We start from the raw sequence: 22415 nt of genomic DNA, 5'->3' as shown, positions 1-22415 counted from the left end.
TATTTTGAAAAGTTCTATAAAAATAATGAAACATGGTTGAATAAGAAATTCTCTTTTTCATTCAGATGAGATACTGAATTCTTAGATCATCGCGCATACCGTCTAATAGACCGAAAATTTCAAAATCTCAATGGAAGACATAAAAAAAAATGCAGGAGTTGAGAAGTAATCAACAAATGATTATTTTTCGTAAAGAAAAATTTGATGCAGTACAATTAGTTTACAATTTTTTTACTTTATGAAAAATTTATTTAAAAATTAATAACTTTAGTTTTCTCTATCATTTTTTTTTATATAAAATTGTTAGTCATAACAATGATTTAAAACAAAGTGTAATTTGCATCAAATTTCGCGATTAAATTTGAAAACATTAAAAGAAAATGAACCAGTTAGGCGCTACTAGCCGCATCAAACTAACATTAATTAAAAATTTTTTGCAAAAGGAGGATGAAGGGGGATACAAAACGTATATGCTAAGAAACTACATACTTTGCTCTGTAGATTAACGTATATTTCAGTCTGGACCGTTTTGGACCGTAAACTTTTTGGTACTTTAAACATTTGAATTCAATTCTCTTTAACTACATGTATTGAAAAATATATATATTATGTATAATATACACCGAACAACATGTTAACTTACATAATGTCAATTAATTACATGTCAGTTAATGATGCTATTATTACATTATTACTCATTTTCGTTGTTTCATAATACTATAGGTGTAAAGATGTAAAGGGGTGGAGGAGTGGAGGAGCCTCTTGACGGGGGGGGGGAGGAAAGGGGGAAATGGCGTGAAGGGGTTGCGCTAGGGGGGAAGGGGGATGGGTGAAGTCCGTTGACAGCGCCAAGTGTTTTTGTATTTTTTAATAAATATTTTGTTATTTTAATTAAATTTTTAAAAATTTTGTATGTGCACTAAGAATAATATATCACTTACTTTCTAGAATCAAATTATGATCAGTTTTATTTATACATTTTATGTATATTTTATGTATGTTTATTTTGAATTTGCACCTTGAACAATATATCAGTTACTTTTCATGTTGGTAATATATTAAAAATTTAAATTATTATTAAAATATAAACATATTGGAGTGTCTTTTTTGGAACTTGGCCTGATCTTATCATTTATGAATTTTTGTGCTATATCACCTACTTTTTTACATTTTGTGCACAGAATTCTATCCCAGATTTTTCTAATTGACCGCCTAGGGCAAGCCTGAATTCAACGCTATTGCAGCCGTAAACGCTATAATTGCGAAAATAATTTTTGTTTGGGGCCCAAAAATAATTTTTCTAATTTGGCACCTAGGACAAGTCTAAACTCAGCGCTATGGCAGCCGATGTTTTAGTTCAGCGCCTACGGCAGCTTTTATGAAGCGCCAGAGCAGTCGATTAATTGTTATAATTTTCCGGATCTAAAAAATTTACGTAAATTTACTACAAAGAAATTCCGACACTTACATTCGAGGAAAGTGTCATTAAATGCAGTTATTTCCAAAATCACTTAATATCTGCTCCAAGAACAATATGTACGCCCCTTGTGCTCCTTTGGGCCAGTTTTTCTTAATGACTTTCATGTCATTAGAGCAATACCATTCTGATTTTTTTTCTGCTCTCAACATACACGTGTAGTGACCACGATTCATTTCTTCGCCTTCGTGAAATATAGCGCTTATTACCTTGTACTTTTTTTTATCTATCGTGATATTATTCGTCGGTACGGCGTTAATCCGATTGTTGATAATTTTTTTGCAAACACCGTTCACAAAAGTGTATAAATTGAGCTGTATCACTAAGATGGATAAAGTCGATTCGATTACGGTTTTCTTTTTCAGAACGGAACCTTTACATGCGTTACAACTGCCGTCTATCGTTTCCCATTTGGAAAATTCCGAATCAATCAAAGTTTGTAGCGTGACACCTCTTTTCTTTTTTAATGTCGATTGTATAGGTAATATTAGCAAACAACTTTTTTCCAACGTAGTTACCGTGTAATTACATTTGGCATTTGAGCAACATGTTACGTGCTTCAATTCGTGTTCCAATATATCATTGATTTCAGAATACGATGACATTAGAGCCATGAAAAATTGCGAAGCATCTTGTTGTATTCGTTCTTCGAAGCATTCTCCGACAGATCTTCTAACCGCTTGAACGTTGCAATATTTACGCTCAGTATACGCGCATATAGCATCAGTTAATGCGTTCGATGCTTTATATTTTAGTATTTGTTGCCTGATACGCACGCAATGAAATACACACTGCAATATTACATTAGCGTAACACGAAACATTATCGTCATTAAAAAGGCCGTATATTTTCCACGTAATTACACTTTTTGATTCCTCGCAACCATGATTCTGTACATTATCAATGATATTAGGTATGGTCCATCGACGATCGTAAACTTTTATAGCCTTTTTCTTGGATAAATCGATTTGTGGCAGCTGAGATTTGAACAAAGATCTTAGTCGATTATATTCCGAAATGGCTCCTGAGTGTGCTTGAACTGATGCCGGATTGAAGTTTATCAAATGTAGGCCTTCCAATGTACTCACTCGAGACAAACCTACATAGGCTTGACCATCACTGAATACAGTCGTTCCCAGATCCATCATTGCATTTTTACACGTAACGCCTTGACTTTTGTGTATAGTTATTCCATAACTGAGGGACAATGGAAATTGTTTGCGATGTACCACTATTTTGTGAAATATCTCGAATTTAATATCTACTCTCGTTATTGCGAATTCTTTGTTATCCGAAGTAACTAATGTGACGGAATAAATATTTCCATCAGCAGCACGATTAACCGCAACTACATTGCCTATTGTTCCGTTGACAAGTCCCAGAGTTACGTCAATGTTTTGTCGAATCATCACTTTAGCACCAATTTTAATCATTATTACTCTTTCAATGCCTGCCGTTTCTGAAACTTTGTCATCTTTATCTTCCAAGGTTTTTTGCACTTTTTTTCTTATTGCTGGAGCACAGTCGACATCATCTTCTGCTATTAGTAGAATTTCCTCGCCGTCGATTTTATTAAGCATTGCCGTGTTCAAAACCTTGCACAAATAACACGTAGGTAATAAACATATTGTATCGGTCGGTAATTGATTCATATAAGTGTAAAGTTCATTCAATCTTTCGTCGCAACTATTTTCTTTGAAAATGATTTTTCTTGATTCAAGTACATTGATGTCAGAATCCGTTATGAGACCTATTCGTATTCTAGAAAGTATATCGCGATATCTGTTGTCGCCTCTTTGTCGCATATTTATCAAGAGTTCGTCGTAATCAAACAATCTCCACAAGTCAAATCCACCCATGGTACCTAAATACTTCTGAACATCTGATCGAGACATTTTAACGAACGGAGGATGTCCTTTTACAGGAGGAAGCTGCAACAAGTCTCCAAACAAGAGAATGTGTTTTCTACCAAAGAAACCATCATTTGTATCTGTCGTATCAAAAATTTCACATAATCGTAGATTGATAAACATAAGTGTCACATTCGAAATCATGGATACTTCATCGATTATGAATAGTTCGACATTCTTCAATTTGTCTCTCAAAATTTTCAAGATTACGTCTGACAATTGCACGTACTTAGGCGTAGATTCATGAGTGACGGGTAGCTGAAACATTCTATGAATTGTCAGGCCATCGATATTGAATGCTGCAATACCCGTGGGAGCAGATATCGCAGTCGTTTTTTTCAAATTTATTTTGATCCAATGTTTGATCGTTTCAATAAGAAAACTTTTTCCTGTACCTCCCTCACCGCTTACGTACAATCGTAGAATATGATTTTTATTTTGTAAAACTTGGCATACCCTGTCGAAGACTCTTTTCTGATCTTTGTTCAATTGCGACATCATTTGCGATAAATTAATCGGGGCGTCAATCTTACCAAAATCTTCCAGATTTTTCATCGCGTCGTCAGCTTGTACTGGATTGCAATCCAGTTCATCGTCATCAGATTTGTCTCCGTCTGCTATTTTTAGATCATTTTCACGCTTCTCGATCAATTCAGTAACATCCTCAAAAGCTTTCTGTATTTCTTCGAGCCTTTCGTGATATTTCATTGCCTTCGTCAATCCAGTCTCTGAATTCTTAAAGGCATCCGTGTAAGTTTCGTACGCACCTTTGAGTTCACTCGAATCTCTCCATGGTTTGAACAGAAGAAGCAGCGAGTAAAAGTACTTTTTGGGTTCAGTTTTTACATTGAATCGGTAATGGTTTATTAAACTACACTTTTTTCGTTTCTTTACAAATAAACGCGATACCAGTTCGTAATATTCGACCTCGTCACTTTTTGGCATCTGTTTTACAATGTCCCAGAATCTTGTAAAATCGTACAAATTCAATGATTCTAGTTCTTTAGGTCTGTTTGGATAATGATCATCGATGAGCGACGGACAATAGATATTCGTAGAATTTTTATCGAGAGCTGTAATTTCATTGAATGTTTTAACTTTTCTGTTTCTTACTTTATTGACGTCGATCCATTTGATAATGGTATCACAATCCGTACCATACAAGGGATGCCCTAATAGGGTATCCGCAGCTTCTAAAGCACCGCATTCTCTGTTATTCAAACGACGCATCGCAAAATTCCACAATTTCGATGCCAAAGGCTTATTGGAATCTATCATTTCAAAGTCTATGTTACATTTTTCCGACTTTGTCGTGTATTTTGTTAAATACGAGTTTAAAAACTCTGATTTTTCTCCAACAAATTGTATGTCCATATTTCCCTCCCAAGCCAATTTGATAGCCGGATTATAATCATTAATAAACCTCTCCGACTTCTTGCGAGGAAGATCGTACAACCTGCTTCTACTGCGTAAATTTTTTCTACCCACTATTGAAGTGACAACGTCTCTTAAAACAAAATTTGTCGTAACTGATCGCGGAAAATCAAACCGACACTTTCTGTAAATATTTGTTTCGGTTTTCTTTGTACGCATGCAATACGAGTTATGTTTATGATTCTGATCACTTGTAACCGTTTCGTACAACGTTGGCGAAACGTTTTTATCTGGAATTTCGCACGTCACGTATTTTTGAATAAACGAAACAACTTCTTCATCCGGCGATTTTCCTAGCACAGGAGCATCTTTTATCCAAATCAAGCAATGCATGTGCTGGATACCTCTAGTTTGATATTCTAATCGCCAGAAGTAGTGGATTACTTCCCCTATTGGGTTATCAACTGAACGAATAAAATCAATCATGGCTTTGAATTTTATGCACATGAATCTAGACGTGCTAACAGGGTCGTATGCGATTAGTTCGTTAATGCTTAACTTCTCTTTATCGGGATTCATGTCTCGTAAATATTCACCCAAATCGGACCATTTCCATTCACTAGGACTCAAAGTCAAAAACCACGTTGCTGGGCCGTAATGCAGAGTCATGCATTTCACATTATTGAATGGTTGTCGCCAAAATTGATCCGTATTTCTCAGTTTTCCAAAAATACTCATTAAATTCGATTCCAATTGTTCGTCTTTCAATTCGTTCAAGTATCTATCAGCAGTATATCTCTCTCGTGCGTTAGCAACCATCATCGTATAATATATACCGTTTTTCAATTGTCGGTTGTTAGTATCATGAAGAAGGAAAAACAAGTACTGCGGATTCAATCTGAATCTATTGTGTTTCGACATCAATCGCGTTCTGATGAATAAATATTCCGGTAATGCAAAATTTCTATCTTCTCGTTGTCCATTGATACCCTCTGGATATAAATCGGGGAAACACATGACATCCAGATATTTATAACGATTATTCATTGGAACATCTTCGATTTTTAACATTTGATAAAGTTTGAGTGCAGATTCGTTATCAATCCTTTTCACGCGCATTGGGTATATCGTATACTGATCATTAATACCCGAGTCTTTGGTAATTTGCGTCAGGAAAGCCTTACGTTTCAAAACGATTTGGTCATTATCTTTAATCTGCTGTACGGTGTCCTCAACCACCTCATCTATTTCGTCATTATTGCTCTCCTCGCCCCCATTATCGACGATCTGATATTCTGTTTCTTGCAACTTCTCATTTAATAAATCATCAGATGACGCTGGAAGACGAATTTCCGAATAGTGCGGATTATTTTCTTTTAACCATTGCAAAGCCTTAAACACTTTATTAATATCCACCAAATTTTCCCAAACAACTTTTGATTTTTTAGGCATACCTCGAACGAGAATGTGCAACTCGTGTTTCAAATTTATAGGATTTTCCGGAGGACATATCTTATCCAATGTTTCTTGTAAAGAAAGTGGCAAATGAAATGTTCTACCTTTTACTTTACGGATCATTTGTCTGTGCGGCAAATGTTTGTTCGAAACAGCGCCCATTGTTTGCACTACTTGGAAGCTACTCATTCTCTTGATTAACATTTTTTCGTAATCATTGAAATCCGACAAAACATCCGGTAATGGTTTTACGGCAAGATTATTCAAAACGCAAGTAGAAGGCAACATGCCTTTCCGAAATTTGCCCAAACAAAACTTACAAATTAATCCAGTATCGCTATTGTGTTCTGTTACGTAAGTCATCAAGTTTTTCCAAAAAGATCCCTCTACTGGTTTTTTCAGCTTTTTTAGCTCAGAAACGTCACTATTCACACATAGTTTTTCGCAAGAGACACAAGGGAAACGTGGTGTATCCAACAATCTCTTTTTCATAACTGTAAACGCTTCGTAATTTTGCGACAAAATTTTTTCCTCGTCCAAACTAACGGTCAAATTGTTTTTGTAAAATCTTGCTTTAACCTTTGCATCATTGGAAATTTTCAGCAATTTATCCATATTGACAAATCTCAAAGCTGAAAACAAATGATGAAATTTTTTATAATTGCCTATCAATTTGTAGACATTTATTCGAATATTTCTCACGAGAGGAAAATGAGGCGATAAAGTGCTTATCGTTGCAATGTATGATTCGCAAATATTTGGATTTGCATAACAGTCCGGAGGATGTCCCAATCTGCTACTCATATGTGAAACAGAACAATTTTTGAGCCGCGCCATAAATTTAGCATTCATTATCTTCTTTATAGTAGCTCCTTCAAACTCTTCCAACAATTTCACATACTTTTCCAAGGAAATATCACTTATGCGGCATCGTTTCTCGTCACAGTGCCATATTTTTGACTTTTTATCATTGTTATCCATTAACGGTAAAACATTTATCACTCCATGAGAAGAGGATTGTCCTATTATAAGTGGTTGCTCAAACTTTTTTCTTTGCTCGTAAGCAGTTTCAAAAAAGTATGCTTCGGAAGACGAAGTATGTTTGGATGAGCCACAAAGAGCTCTAATTCGATCGCTTTTTGGATATTTCAAAGTCTTACATTCATTGAATCGCAATAGTGCGGTTTCAGCAGCATTTTTCAAATACAAAAACACTTTTCTTGCTGCATTGACGTACGATTTTTTTGCTATCATGCACCACTTGAATATATATTCGGCTTCCAATCGAGCACATATCGCCGGTTTATTAATTTTCTTCGATATCCGTCGAATATAGAACTCTGACCATTTTGGAAAGTTAAAACACTTTTGCCAAGATCGGACAGTACTGAATTTTTCTTTTACTCTCTCGATCGTCTTTGATCTTTGTACGATAGACTTGTTACCACGTTTTGCATAATACTTTTTGTTGTACAGTTTTTTTGAGTCAGAATGTTTGTGTTTAAATTTTCTTCGGCGATCTCTTTCACGTGCAGCATTTTTAAAATAATTTTTTCTTTTGATTTGCCGATTGTACAGCAATTGGTGTGAGTAATTATGGCGTTTTTGAGCTCGTTTATTTTCTAAATCTTTTTGGTACTCGTCGCGTTTTCTTTTACATTGTTCCTCAGGATTTTTTTTGTACTGATTACGCACTCTCTGACGTTGTGTTTCGGGATCTTGTATGTACTGATCACACATTATCTGGCGTTTCAGTTTAGAGTTTTTTTTATATACCTCACACATTTTATAACATTTTATTTTAGGGTCCTGTTTATATTTATTGCGCTTTTGAGTGCATAAAAAATCAGCGTTTTTGGCATATTGTTGTTTGTGAGAAAAAGCATCTTTCTCGAGTCGTTTTGAACGCTGTTCTTCAGTTTCCTTGCTACGTGCAAGCCTTTTTCTCAGTGCATCCGCCTCTCGTATTTTCAATGTCTCCAACGGTAATAACATTAATGGAGCAGTTGAATTACAGAGGTACGGAAAATGAGTGATTGTTTGTCCTGCAAACATTGCAGACAAATGAGGTCTTAGCAAAGATCGATCGTACGTCACAATACAAGGATTTATGCCAAACAGAATCGATGTAGCAAACGCAATCGCCATAGGACCACAATTACAACCATCGACTTGCGACTGGACTGTAGGAAAGACTATCGGATTGTTTTGAAAATCATGAAAAGGAAATAATCTCTTGTTGGTTGAAACTATTTTGATGCGAGGATGAGCAGTGGGGAATCTCCTGTTAAGGGTGCGACTGATTAAATGCACTCGAAATTATTGAGGATAAAGAACTTTGCTTACCCTGATAGCCAAGCATGTTTTGCAAAATCATGCAACTTAATGCTGAGCATGAATTTTCGACTAGTTGCTGTATATTTGCTAAAAACGTAATGCATAGTCATATGTATTCAACAACACGAGGGCAGATTTGAAACATTTCGTGTCAGCAGATTCAGAGCAAACGGAGAGCAACTGTTGCTCATTTTGTTGCCAACAAAATGACTTCTATTCATGAAAAACATTTTGCTTTGTCATTCATTTTCGACAACATAAGAGCAACATGACGGTGATAGAAAAAGATAATGATGTCTGTGCTTTTGTCGTATATTTGTTAAAAACTATTTAAATATATTAAATTGTTAAAAACTGTTTAAATATGTTAATTGCGTCTTGCAACCATTATTATTATTATTATTTTGTTAATTTTGTAAATGTATATTCTAGAGTGAACGCATAATGTGGAGCAAGTATGGCACAACGACGTATAACTTATTCCTTTCCTCGTCTTCTACTATTATATGTATTGCTGTCTTACTTGTATGTTTCACATTTCAGCCACTAGGAGATGAAGGCGCTACAGATCTTTATTATTAGTACACCAACTAGCAATCCATAGTCCACGATTATATATAACGGTCAAAGGTGTGGCACGTGGCACGCATTGGCACGCATTAGCACGAGATTGCTTTTACCAATATTTTATTAACATTCAAAAGTGATAGTTTTGAATATACATCTTTGAATATATATCTACGTCAACTATACGTTGCGTTATCAATAAGTACGGCCGTACAGGTATTTGGATTTTTAATTGAATATAAATTCCTGCAAGTAAGGTTATGTAAAATTGATATCATATTGTACAATATTTTATCGAAATTTTCCATTATACGCTCCTGTGTAAATATTCTTATCAATATTATTGTAATATTATAATTCTCTATTATTAAAATACATACACTAATCAGATATAATATTGTAGAATTTATATATATTAGTCGGACATTAACATATCTTTAAATATGAGTTTATTTCAAAGACGCCGTAAGCCTATTTTTCAATTAGGGCCAAAGAGGCAATCAAGAGTTCTGTTGCAAATGAGGCGATTTTATCAAACAAGATGTTACGACGAACAGCAGCGTAATTCCGAACAATTAATGTTGTCAGTAGACATGACAGATAATCTTACTAATAATGAAACAGATAATCTTGCTAATAATGAAACAGTGTCTTCTGCTATCGAGTTAAATACGAATGAAAATATTTATGATGATTTAATGCATGTTGAAAGTGAACAAAATCTTGAAGTCAATGACATGTCAATCGTAGATAATGATTATAGTAGTACAATCAATAATGACATATCTTTGGACACTGTAAATCAGACATTTCAAGAATCTTTAGCATCAGCGTTTATAAAATGTAATCTGACCCATACACAGGGGAATATAATCTTAAATACATTACGATCACATAAATGCCATACGTTTCTACCAAAAGATACAAGATCATTACTTAATACGCCGCGTGACAGAATTGCAGTTTGTTCAATGTACCCAGGACAATACCTTCATATTGGTTTTGAAAAAGGCATTAATAATATTCTGAAGAAAACTCCACCGAATCAGATTCCTTCCGTTCTTGAAATAGACTGGAGTACCGACGGCGCGAAATTAAACAAATGTGGGACAATGCAAATTTGGCCGATCCAAATTTCAATAAGCAATATAAGTAACAGCAAACCGGAAATAGTGGGTATTTATATGGGGAATAAAAAACCAGGTGACATTAACTTATTTATGGATGAATTTGTAACTGATGTATTGCAAGTTTTTGAAAAGGGCGGTATAACATTTAGTCATCAACAAATTCCCACTACACTGAGAGCATTCATCGCAGATGCTCCAGCACGTTCTTGGTTATTAAATCATTATGGGCACACATCGAGTCATGCATGCGGAAAATGTAAAGTTGTCGGCATACGATATGAGCAACGAATGATCTTCTTAGGTACGAATCATCGTTTAAGAACCGATGAAGAGTACATTCGGATGACAGACCGCGATCATCATAAAGGAAAAAGCCCTTTATCCCGATTACCTATGGGAATGGTAACACAAGTTCCCGTAGACTATATGCACTTAGTGTGTATAGGAGTCGTGAAGAAATTGTTAACGGCGTGGATTACGGGCAAATATGGTAAAAAGACAAAATTATCAGGCCGAAACCTAGATGTAGTATCAAAACGACTTGAACTTCTTTCCCATTATTGTCCACGGGACTTCGCCAGAAAACCTAGGTCATTGAGCGACTATTCGGATTATAAAGCCACAGAGGGACGACAGTTCATTTTATATACTGGGCCTACAGTAATGTTTGGCATTATGGAAAAACAAACATATATTCATTTATTATTTCTACATACAGCAATTCGTACGCTTTGCAGTAACACATTTTCGAATATGTCTCTGTTACAGTGTGCAGAAGTAGCACTTAAAAAATTTGTTGAAAAATGTCAAGTTTTCTATAAACTTTCTTTTATGTCATACAATGTGCATGCTTTGCTACACCTGGTGGCAGATGTCAAACGCTTTGGTCCGCTTGACAGTTTTTCCGCTTTTAAGTATGAAAATAATATGCAATTATTCAAACGCTCGTATAGAAAACCTCATCAGGCTTTACAGCAATTTGCCCTCAGACAGGCGGAAATAAATAATCATGAGCGGAAAGAACATTCCGCACACAGTAATGCAACAGTTATACAAATGTTCGACCGGCATGGCGAAGGTCCTCTTCCATTAGGATTTTCTCCTACACATTGTCAACAGTACACAAAGATACAAACCGGAAGTATGTATTTTAATGTTACTTCACTTGGCAACAAATGTTGTATTTTAAAGGATTCTTCAGTATGTGTCATCGAAAACATATTAGAAATGAATGAAACGTACCATTTTGTGGTAAAGAAATTCGAAATTATGGAAGATTTTTATGATGTGGGTATTTCATCATCATCATTAGATATTTATAAATGCTCTGCGTTATCAAGCGATTTTTATGTAATACCTATTACTGATGTGCGGGCAAAATGTTACATGATGTTATATTGGAAAACTATTGATGACGAGAGTTCTGATTCCAGCAGTGATTCCGAAACCGATAAGCCGGTTCCTGGTGAATATGTTATATCAGTTCTTTTATAGGAACTTACTTTTATAGGAACCCACAGTAACAAAGAAACACTAAAGGAGATAATGAAAAATAAAAGAGCAAAAACATGAGTATATACACAATCCAATATTATTAAATAAAAGTAATGAATGAATGTTTCCTCGAAATAACTCAAATTATATATAAAACTTGTATAGTATTCTAACATAGTAATATTATTCGTAACACTGTACATATTCCACTCTTACAAATTCCTTACTGTATTATATTTTATTAGTGTATAAATTATATTACTAATTTTGTGTAAATAAAATTAAACAAGATACGTCTATTAATGCATTGGTCAAGCGTATAAATTACATTGTCAAAATATGATGATATTGATTTCTCTTATCAATGCAGAGATAATCCATTTAAAAATCTGTAATATTTGTACGCAACAAAATGTTTGATAGCTGATAAGAACAGTAGAAATCGCCATTAAAAAGGTGATAAAAGTATTTACTGCGGCATTTAAATGGAATTTTGTGCATAGAGTTTAACTTTTTTAAATTCTTTTTTTTTTTATATACATTTAAAGGTAGTGAGACTCATTGAAAGATGAATAACCAACGCAAAACTCATATACGTCGTAAACAAGCATTCCTTTCTAAGGCTGGAGTTGCTAACTATAAGGTTCAGAAGTTGAAACAATTTCGTTTAAGTCAGTAAGTACTGTAGTTGATATTATGAACTATCTTTTATTGATATTACAAAAATTTATTGCAGATATTGGAAAAAATAGTAATTTAAAAAAATTTCTAGTAATAGAATAAAATATTGAATTGCAGAAACATTCAACGTCCTACGAGGAATATTACAAAACCAAAGAGGTATGTGACAACTTCAAGTCAGGACGAAGCACCGTCGTTAAAAAAGAAAAAAAAACCAGAAACAGAGAAACCAATTAATCTCGATAAAGATGTCGATGAAATTCGCAATGCACCAAACGACGCTTCTACAACGATTCTTCCAAGTCAGGAGTCAGAAAGAAGCAACATGTCATCTTGGTCCTTACCGATTAGAGACGACGTAGCAGTTACGAATGAAAAAGTTGCGGTTGACCGCAGTTACACGCAACTGATGTCAGGAACTTCAACTTCCATTACACGTGTTGGTGGTATGTCACTTAATATTCGACATGTGAGATGTAATATGTCTGTAATGATTTATAAAAATATCTTAATTTGTTTAGGAGATCAAATGAAACAGAATCTTCTGTACATTATTTTTCATAAGTCTTGACCTTCCATATGAAAAGCTTTGTAAAAGAAATGTGTTTATAAACTAATTATTTGACTGAAAAATAATGCACTTGAAATTTGAAATGCAATTGAAATCAATTCCTTGAAAACAGAAGTAATTTACGTGGATGTTAATGTAATGGAATGTTGAGATGTCTTAAAATTAATTTTAAAATTTTGATTTTACTGTTTACGTTTGAGAAAAAAGAAATATTTTTTAGGTGAAATCTTTGCAGTCAACAAATGTAACGTCTCTGAAATAGTTTTATATTATAATTATAAAAATCTTTAATAATGAGTTCATTCTTATTACAGGGCAACTCGAAAGCACTAATAGAGCATCCACTTTTACCGAAGATCAAAGCGTGCGTCCTAATGATTCCGGAGCACTAAATCCACTGTTACATTTGCAAAGTCTGCAACAAATGCCGCAAACAAGCGGATGCACTGGAGGATACTCTGAAACTATTATGGGAAATTATCGCTATCAACGGCATGATAGATATGACGGATATGACTATCCGTATCCTTCAAGAGATAATTATCATGAAACAACACAACATGAGCATGCAACACAACATGATCATCAGCATTATTGGAATGCTATAATAGGGCAAGTGATAATTTTTCTATTTATTTATAAAATGTTGAATTTCTTTTGAAATGTAAGACTATAGATTTAAATATATAAACGCAGTTTAATAGTTATATCCTTTAGTACATTAGTTACGACTTTTATTCTTTGTATACAATAATTTTTTGATCGAATTAACTGAAATTAGCTGATCTGGTAAACGAAATAAACATTTAAAAATGTTATTAGTGTTCATAAAACAATTAGGGTAGAAACGAAAAAAAGGTTAAAGTTTCAATTATTACGTGTTTTAACATTTATGAGCTATTAATAGTTTTTCTGTGTGGTCTGCGCACATAACTTAAGAGATATAGATATCTTTAAGTTAATATAATATTGACTATTTGACACTTTCAGTTTTCTATTAGCTGGAAAATTCAATTATTACGTGTTTTAACAGTTATGTGCCATTTATAGTTTTTCTGTGTGGTCTGCGCACATAACTTAAGAGATATAGATATCTTTAAGTTAATATAATATTGACTATTTGACACTTTCAGTTTTCTATTAGCTGGAAAATTCAAGTTACATGATCGATATCTGAGTCATTTTGAGTAATGTGATGACGGGATTAGTTTTATACTTGTAGTACATTGAAGAATTCGACATGTATTTGTTCCAAAACCAAAAAAAATCACAAATTTAGTCGTAAATAATTCTACAAGTTACATAAATACTACACATTTTGTATATATGTACATGCAGCGAATGTATAGATATTTTTGGATAAATAGTAGATAAAAATAAATTCTTAGAAATAATATTATTTCTAAGAAATAAAAATAAATATGTTATACGTTTTAGGGAATTCAATAACATGAGAAAGCAGCTAGAAAATATGCCGACGAAAGAAGATTTCATGTAAGCTTTCTGCATATGTATTTTGATAATAATATTAAAGTATATATGTATATGTGTATGAATAATGAAAATGTCTTATATACGGTACATGCGGTCATAGTCAAAATTAATCCGATACTTTTTATACATCCTGTATAATATAATAAAATGATAAGATCAGGCCAAGTTCCAAAAAAGACACTCCAATATGTTTATATTTTAATAATAATCTGAATTTTTAATATATTACCAACATGAAAAGTAACTGATATATTGTTCAAGGTGCAAATTCAAAATAAACATACATAAAATATACATAAAATGTATAAATAAAACTGATCATAATTTGATTCTAGAAAGTAAGTGATATATTATTCTTAGTGCACATACAAAATTTTTTAAAATTTAATTAAAATAACAAAATATTTATTAAAAAATACAAAAACACTTGGCGCTGCCAACGGGCTTCACCATCCCCCCTCCCCCTAGCGCAACCCCTTTACGCTATTTCCCCCTTTCCTCCCCTCCCCCCCCCCCGTCAAGAGGCTCCACCACCCCTCCACCCCTTTACATCTTTACACCTATAGTATTATGAAACAACGAAAATGAGTAATAATGTAATAATAGCATGATTAACTGACATCATGTAATTAATTGACATTATGTAAGTTAACATGTTGTTCGGTGTGGCAGCGCCAAGTGTTTTTGTATTTTTTAATAAATATTTTGTTATTTTAATTAAATTTTAAAAAATTTTGTATGTGCACTAAGAATAATATATCACTTACTTTCTAGAATCAAATTATGATCAGTTTTATTTATACATTTTATGTATATTTTATGTATGTTTATTTTGAATTTGCACCTTGAACAATATATCAGTTACTTTTCATGTTGGTAATATATTAAAAATTCAGATTATTATTAAAATATAAACATATTGGAGTGTCTTTTTTGGAACTTGGCCTGATCTTATCATTTATGAATTTTTGTGCTATATCACCTACTTTTTTACATTTTGTGCACAGAATTCTATCCCAGATTTTTCTAATTGACCGCCTAGGGCAAGCCTGAATTCAACGCTATTGCAGCCGTAAACGCTATAATTGCGAAAATAATTTTTGTTTGGGGCCCAAAAATAATTTTTTTAATTTGGCACCTAGGACAAGTCTAAACTCAGCGCTATGGCAGCCGATGTTTTAGTTCAGCGCCTACGGCAGCTTTTATGAAGCGCCAGAGCAGCCGATTAATTGTTATAATTTTCCGGATCTAAAAAATTCACGTAAATTTACTACAAAGAAATTCCGACACTTACATTCGAGGAAAGTGTCATTAAATGCAGTTATTTCCAAAATCACTTAATCTGCTCCAAGAACAATATGTACGCCCCTTGTGCTCCTTTGGGCCAGTTTTTCTTAATGACTTTCATGTCATTAGAGCAATACCATTCTGATTTTTTTTCTGCTCTCAACATACACGTGTAGTGACCACGATTCATTTCTTCGCCTTCGTGAAATATAGCGCTTATTACCTTGTACTTTTTTTTATCTATCGTGATATTATTCGTCGGTACGGCGTTAATCCGATTGTTGATAATTTTTTTGCAAACACCGTTCACAAAAGTGTATAAATTGAGCTGTATCACTAAGATGGATAAAGTCGATTCGATTACGGTTTTCTTTTTCAGAACGGAACCTTTACATGCGTTACAACTGCCGTCTATCGTTTCCCATTTGGAAAATTCCGAATCAATCAAAGTTTGTAGCGTGACACCTCTTTTCCTTTTTAATGTCGATTGTATAGGTAATATTAGCAAACAACTTTTTTCCAACGTAGTTACCGTGTAATTACATTTGGCATTTGAGCAACATGTTACGTGCTTCAATTCGTGTTCCAATATATCATTGATTTCAGAATACGTCGACATTAGAGCCATGAAAAATTGCGAAGCATCTTGTTGTATTCGTTCTTCGAAGCATTCTCCGACAGATCTTCTAACCGCTTGAACGTTGCAATATTTACGCTCAGTATACGCGCATATAGCATCAGTCAATGCGTTCGATGCTTTATATTTTAGTATTTGTTGCCTGATACGCACGCAATGAAATACACACTGCAATATTACATTAGCGTAACACGAAACATTATCGTCATTAAGAAGGCCGTATATTTTCCACGTAATTACACTTTTTGATTCCTCGCAACCATGATTCTGTACATTATCAATGATACTAGGTATGGTCCATCGACGATCGTAAACTTTTATAGCCTTTTTCTTGGATAAATCGATTTGTGGCAGCTGAGATTTGAACAAAGATCTTAGTCGATTATATTCCGAAATGGCTCCTGAGTGTGCTTGAACTGATGCCGGATTGAAGTTTATCAAATGTAGGCCTTCCAATGTACTCACTCGAGACAAACCTACATAGGCTTGACCATCACTGAATACAGTCGTTCCCAGATCCATCATTGCATTTTTACACGTAACGCCTTGACTTTTGTGTATAGTTATTCCATAACTGAGGGACAATGGAAATTGTTTGCGATGTACCACTATTTTGTGAAATATCTCGAATTTAATGTCTACTCTCGTTATTGCGAATTCTTTGTTATCCGAAGTAACTAATGTGACGGAATAAATATTTCCATCAGCAGCACGATTAACCGCAACTACATTGCCTATTGTTCCGTTGACAAGTCCCAGAGTTACGTCAATGTTTCGTCTTATCATCACTTTAGCACCAATTTTAATCATTATTACTCTTTCAATGCCTGCCGTTTCTGAAACTTTGTCATCTTTATCTTCCAAGGTTTTTTGCACTTTTTTTCTCATTGCTGGAGCACAGTCGACATCATCTTCTGCTATTAGTAGAATTTCCTCGCCGTCGATTTTATTAAGCATTGCCGTGTTCAAAACCTTGCACAAATAACACGTAGGTAATAAACATATTGTATCGGTCGGTAATTGATTCATATAAGTGTAAAGTTCATTCAATCTTTCGTCGCAACTATTTTCTTTGAAAATGATTTTTCTTGATTCAAGTACATTGATGTCAGAATCCGTTATGAGACCTATTCGTATTCTAGAAAGTATATCGCGATATCTGTTGTCGCCTCTTTGTCGCATATTTATCAAGAGTTCGTCGTAATCAAACAATCTCCACAAGTCAAATCCACCCATGGTACCTAAATACTTCTGAACATCTGATCGAGACATTTTAACGAACGGAGGATGTCCTTTTACAGGAGGAAGCTGCAACAAGTCTCCAAACAAGAGAATGTGTTTTCTACCAAAGAAACCATCAATTGTATCTGTCGTATCAAAAATTTCACATAATCGTAGATTGATAAACATAAGTGTCACATTCGAAATCATGGATACTTCATCGATTATGAATAGTTCGACATTCTTCAATTTGTCTCTCAAAATTTTCAAGATTACGTCTGACAATTGCACGTACTTAGGCGTAGATTCATGAGTGACGGGTAGCTGAAACATTCTATGGATTGTCAGGCCATCGATATTGAATGCTGCAATACCCGTGGGAGCAGATATCGCAGTCGTTTTTTTCAAATTTATTTTGATCCAATGTTTGATCGTTTCAATAAGAAAACTTTTTCCTGTACCACCCTCACCGCTTACGTACAATCGTAGAATATGATTTTTATTTTGTAAAACTTGGCATACCCTGTCGAAGACTCTTTTCTGATCTTTGTTCAATTGCGACATCATTTGCGATAAATTAATCGGGGCGTCAATCTTACCAAAATCTTCCAGATTTTTCATCGCGTCGTCAGCTTGTACTGGATTGCAATCCAGTTCATCGTCATCAGATTTGTCTCCGTCTGCTATTTTTAAATCATTTTCACGCTTCTCGATCAATTCAGTAACATCCTCAAAAGCTTTCTGTATTTCTTCGAGCCTTTCGTGATATTTCATTGCCTTCGTCAATCCAGTCTCTGAATTCTTAAAGGCATCCGTGTAAGTTTCGTACGCACCTTTGAGTTCACTCGAATCTCTCCATGGTTTGAACAGAAGAAGCAGCGAGTAAAAGTACTTTTCGGGTTCAGTTTTTACATTGAATCGGTAATGGTTTATTAAACTACCCTTTTTTCGTTTCTTTACAAATAAACGCGATACCAGTTCGTAATATTCGACCTCGTCACTTTTTGGCATCTGTTTTACAATGTCCCAGAATCTAGTAAAATCGTACAAATTCAATGATTCTAGTTCTTTAGGTCTGTTTGGATAATGATCATCGATGAGCGACGGACAATATATATTCGTAGAATTTTTATCGAGAGCTGTAATTTCATTGAATGTTTTAACTTTTCTGTTTCTCACTTCATTGACGTCGATCCATTTGATAATGGTATCACAATCCGTACCATACAAGGGATGCCCTAATAGTGTATCCGCAGCTTCTAAAGCACCGCATTCTCTGTTATTCAAACGACGCATCGCAAAATTCCACAATTTCGATGCCAAAGGCTTATTGGAATCTATCATTTCAAAGTCTATGTTACATTTTTCCGACTTTGTCGTGTATTTTGTTAAATACGAGTTTAAAAACTCTGATTTTTCTCCAACAAATTGTATGTCCATATTTCCCTCCCAAGCCAATTTGATAGCCGGATTATAATCATTAATAAACCTCTCCGACTTCTTGCGAGGAAGATCGTACAACCTGCTTCTACTGCGTAAATTTTTTCTACCCACTATTGAAGTGACAACGTCTCTTAAAACAAAATTTGTCGTAACTGATCGCGGAAAATCAAACCGACACTTTCTGTAAATATTTGTTTCGGTTTTCTTTGTACGCATGCAATACGAGTTATGTTTATGATTCTGATCACTTGTAACCGTTTCGTACAACGTTGGCGAAACGTTTTTATCTGGAATTTCGCACGTCACGTATTTTTGAATAAACGAAACAACTTCTTCATCCGGCGATTTTCCTAGCACAGGAGCATCTCTTATCCAAATCAAGCAATGCATGTGCTGGATACCTCTAGTTTGATATTCTAATCGCCAGAAGTAGTGGATTACTTCCCCTATTGGGTTATCAACTGAACGAATAAAATCAATCATGGCTTTGAATTTTATGCACATGAATCTAGACGTGCTAACAGGGTCATATGCGATTAGTTCGTTAATGCTTAACTTCTCTTTATCGGGATTCATGTCTCGTAAATATTCACCCAAATCGGACCATTTCCATTCACTAGGACTCAAAGTCAAAAACCACGTTGCTGGGCCGTAATGCAGAGTCATGCATTTCACATTATTGGATGGTTGTCGCCAAAATTGATCCGTATTTCTCAGTTTTCCGAAAATACTCATTAAATTCGATTCCAATTGTTCGTCTTTCAATTCGTTCAAGTATCTATCAGCAGTATATCTCTCTCGTGCGTTAGCAACCATCATCGTATAATATATACCGTTTTTCAATTGTCGGTTGTTAGTATCATGAAGAAGGAAAAACAAGTACTGCGGATTCAATCTGAATCTATTGTGTTTCGACATCAATCGCGTTCTGATGAATAAATATTCCGGTAATGCAAAATTTCTATCTTCTCGTTGTCCATTGATACCCTCTGGATATAAATCGGGGAAACACATGACATCCAGATATTTATAACGATTATCCATTGGAACATCTTCGATTTTTAACATTTGATAAAGTTTGAGTGCAGATTCGTTATCAATCCTTTTCACGCGCATTGGGTATATCGTATACTGATCATTAATACCCGAGTCTTTGGTAATTTGCGTCAGGAAAGCCTTACGTTTCAAAACGATTTGGTCATTATCTTTAATCTGCTGTACGGTGTCCTCAACCACCTCATCTATTTCGTCATTATTGCTCTCCTCGCCCCCATCATCGACGATCTGATATTCTGTTTCTTGCAACTTCTCATTTAATAAATCATCAGATGACGCTGGAAGACGAATTTCCGAATAGTGCGGATTATTTTCTTTTAACCATTGCAAAGCCTTAAACACTTTATTAATATCCACCAAATTTTCCCAAACAACTTTTGATTTTTTAGGCATACCTCGAACGAGAATGTGCAACTCGTGTTTCAAATTTATAGGATTTTCCGGAGGACATATCTTATCCAATGTTTCTTGTAAAGGAAGTGGCAAATGAAATGTTCTACCTTTTACTTTACGGATCATTTGTCTGTGCGGCAAATGTTTGTTCGAAACAGCGCCCATTGTTTGCACTACTTGGAAGCTGCTCATTCTCTTGATTAACATTTTTTCGTAATCATTGAAATCCGACAAAACATCCGGTAATGGTTTTACGGCAAGATTATTCAAAACGCAAGTAGAAGGCAACATGCCTTTCCGAAATTTGCCCAAACAAAACTTACAAATTAATCCAGTATCGCTATTGTGTTCTGTTACGTAAGTCATCAAGTTTTTCCAAAAAGGTCCCTCTACTGGTTTTTTCAGCTTTTTTAGCTCAGAAACGTCACTATTCACACATAGTTTTTCGCAAGAGACACAAGGGAAACGTGGTGTATCCAACAATCTCTTTTTCATAACTGTAAACGCTTCGTAATTTTGCGACAAAATTTTTTCCTCGTCCAAACTAACGGTCAAATTGTTTTTGTAAAATCTTGCTTTAACCTTTGCATCATTGGAAATTTTCAGCAATTTATCCATATTGACAAATCTCAAAGCTGAAAACAAATGATGAAATTTTTTATAATTGCCTATCAATTTGTAGACATTTATTCGAATATTTCTCACGAGAGGAAAATGAGGCGATAAAGTGCTTATCGTTGCAATGTATGATTCGCAAATATTTGGATTTGCATAACAGTCCGGAGGATGTCCCAATCTGCTACTCATATGTGAAACAGAACAATTTTTGAGCCGCGCCATAAATTTAGCATTCATTATCTTCTTTATAGTAGCTCCTTCAAACTCTTCCAACAATTTCACATACTTTTCCAAGGAAATATCACTTATGCGGCATCGTTTCTCGTCACAGTGCCATATTTTTGACTTTTTATCATTGTTATCCATTAACGGTAAAACATTTATCACTCCATGAGAAGAGGATTGTCCTATTATAAGTGGTTGCTCAAACTTTTTTCTTTGCTCGTAAGCAGTTTCAAAAAAGTATGCTTCGGAAGACGAAGTATGTTTGGATGAGCCACAAAGAGCTCTAATTCGATCGCTTTTTGGATATTTCAAAGTCTTACATTCATTGAATCGCAATAGTGCGGTTTCAGCAGCATTTTTCAAATACAAAAACACTTTTCTTGCTGCATTGACGTACGATTTTTTTGCTATCATGCACCACTTGAATATATATTCGGCTTCCAATCGAGCACATATCGCCGGTTTATTAATTTTCTTCGATATCCGTCGAATATAGAACTCTGACCATTTTGGAAAGTTAAAACACTTTTGCCAAGATCGGACAGTACTGAATTTTTCTTTTACTCTCTCGATCGTCTTTGATCTTTGTACGATAGACTTGTTACCACGTTTTGCATAATACTTTTTGTTGTACAGTTTTTTTGAGTCAGAATGTTTGTGTTTAAATTTTCTTCGGCGATCTCTTTCACGTGCAGCATTTTTAAAATAATTTTTTCTTTTGATTTGCCGATTGTACAGCAATTGGTGTGAGTAATTATGGCGTTTTTGAGCTCGTTTATTTTCTAAATCTTTTTGGTACTCGTCGCGTTTTCTTTTACATTGTTCCTCAGGATTTTTTTTGTACTGATTACGCACTCTCTGACGTTGTGTTTCGGGATCTTGTATGTACTGATCACACATTATCTGGCGTTTCGGTTTGGGGTTTTTTTTATATACCTCACACATTTTATAACATTTTATTTTAGGGTCCTGTTTATATTTATTGCGCTTTTGAGTGCATAAAAAATCAGCGTTTTTGGCATATTGTTGTTTGTGAGAAAAAGCA

The 22415-nt window shown here is 34.5% G+C and overlaps 5 protein-coding genes across 13 annotated transcripts in view; 3 read left to right on the top strand and 2 right to left on the bottom strand.

Moving 5' to 3' along the window:
• The window catches only part of LOC136997325 (transcription initiation factor TFIID subunit 7-like), a 297656-nt gene that overhangs the window by 77881 nt on the left and 197360 nt on the right, over positions 1 to 22415 (top strand). The window lies entirely within an intron of this gene.
• Positions 1 to 22415, top strand: part of LOC136997247 (atos homolog protein A-like) — a 73615-nt gene that overhangs the window by 40072 nt on the left and 11128 nt on the right. Inside the window, exon 7 of one of the 4 annotated variants that reach the window (XM_067347767.1) lies at positions 9097 to 9305. The exons of 2 other annotated variants lie outside the window; for them this stretch is intronic. The gene's annotated coding sequence lies outside the window, so the exon portion shown is untranslated. Of the gene's footprint in view, positions 1 to 1842; positions 2533 to 9096; positions 9306 to 22415 lie in introns of those variants that run through there. One more of the 4 variants, XM_067347768.1, reaches the window with a different exon arrangement.
• Positions 1486 to 6831, bottom strand: LOC136997215 (uncharacterized). The gene has a single exon (XM_067347683.1). The coding sequence runs from the start codon at positions 6829 to 6831 to the stop codon at positions 1486 to 1488; it is 5346 nt and encodes a 1781-aa protein (XP_067203784.1).
• On the top strand, positions 9146 to 14577 carry LOC136997246 (uncharacterized). 6 transcript variants are annotated; one of them, XM_067347762.1, is made up of 6 exons: positions 9171 to 9336; positions 12115 to 12200; positions 12293 to 12419; positions 12543 to 12871; positions 13311 to 13608; positions 14130 to 14389. In XM_067347762.1, the coding sequence occupies exons 3-6, from the start codon at positions 12313 to 12315 to the stop codon at positions 14185 to 14187; spliced, it is 792 nt and encodes a 263-aa protein (XP_067203863.1). In that variant the 5' UTR covers positions 9171 to 9336; positions 12115 to 12200; positions 12293 to 12312; the 3' UTR covers positions 14188 to 14389. The 6 variants fall into 6 exon arrangements, 4 of the variants coding, with proteins under 4 accessions (XP_067203863.1, XP_067203862.1, XP_067203860.1 ...); XM_067347761.1 differs by lacking the exon at positions 14130 to 14389 and adding an exon at positions 14434 to 14577 and having other exon boundaries at positions 9173 to 9336; positions 12168 to 12200; XM_067347759.1 differs by lacking the exon at positions 14130 to 14389 and adding an exon at positions 14434 to 14577 and having other exon boundaries at positions 9173 to 9336.
• On the bottom strand, positions 15824 to 21145 carry LOC136997208 (uncharacterized). The gene has a single exon (XM_067347678.1). The coding sequence runs from the start codon at positions 21143 to 21145 to the stop codon at positions 15824 to 15826; it is 5322 nt and encodes a 1773-aa protein (XP_067203779.1).

Source organism: Linepithema humile, chromosome 1 (genome assembly GCF_040581485.1).
Source record: "Linepithema humile isolate Giens D197 chromosome 1, Lhum_UNIL_v1.0, whole genome shotgun sequence".
Classification (NCBI taxonomy): domain Eukaryota; kingdom Metazoa; phylum Arthropoda; class Insecta; order Hymenoptera; family Formicidae; genus Linepithema; species Linepithema humile.
This window is presented reverse-complemented; position numbering and strand designations above follow the sequence as displayed.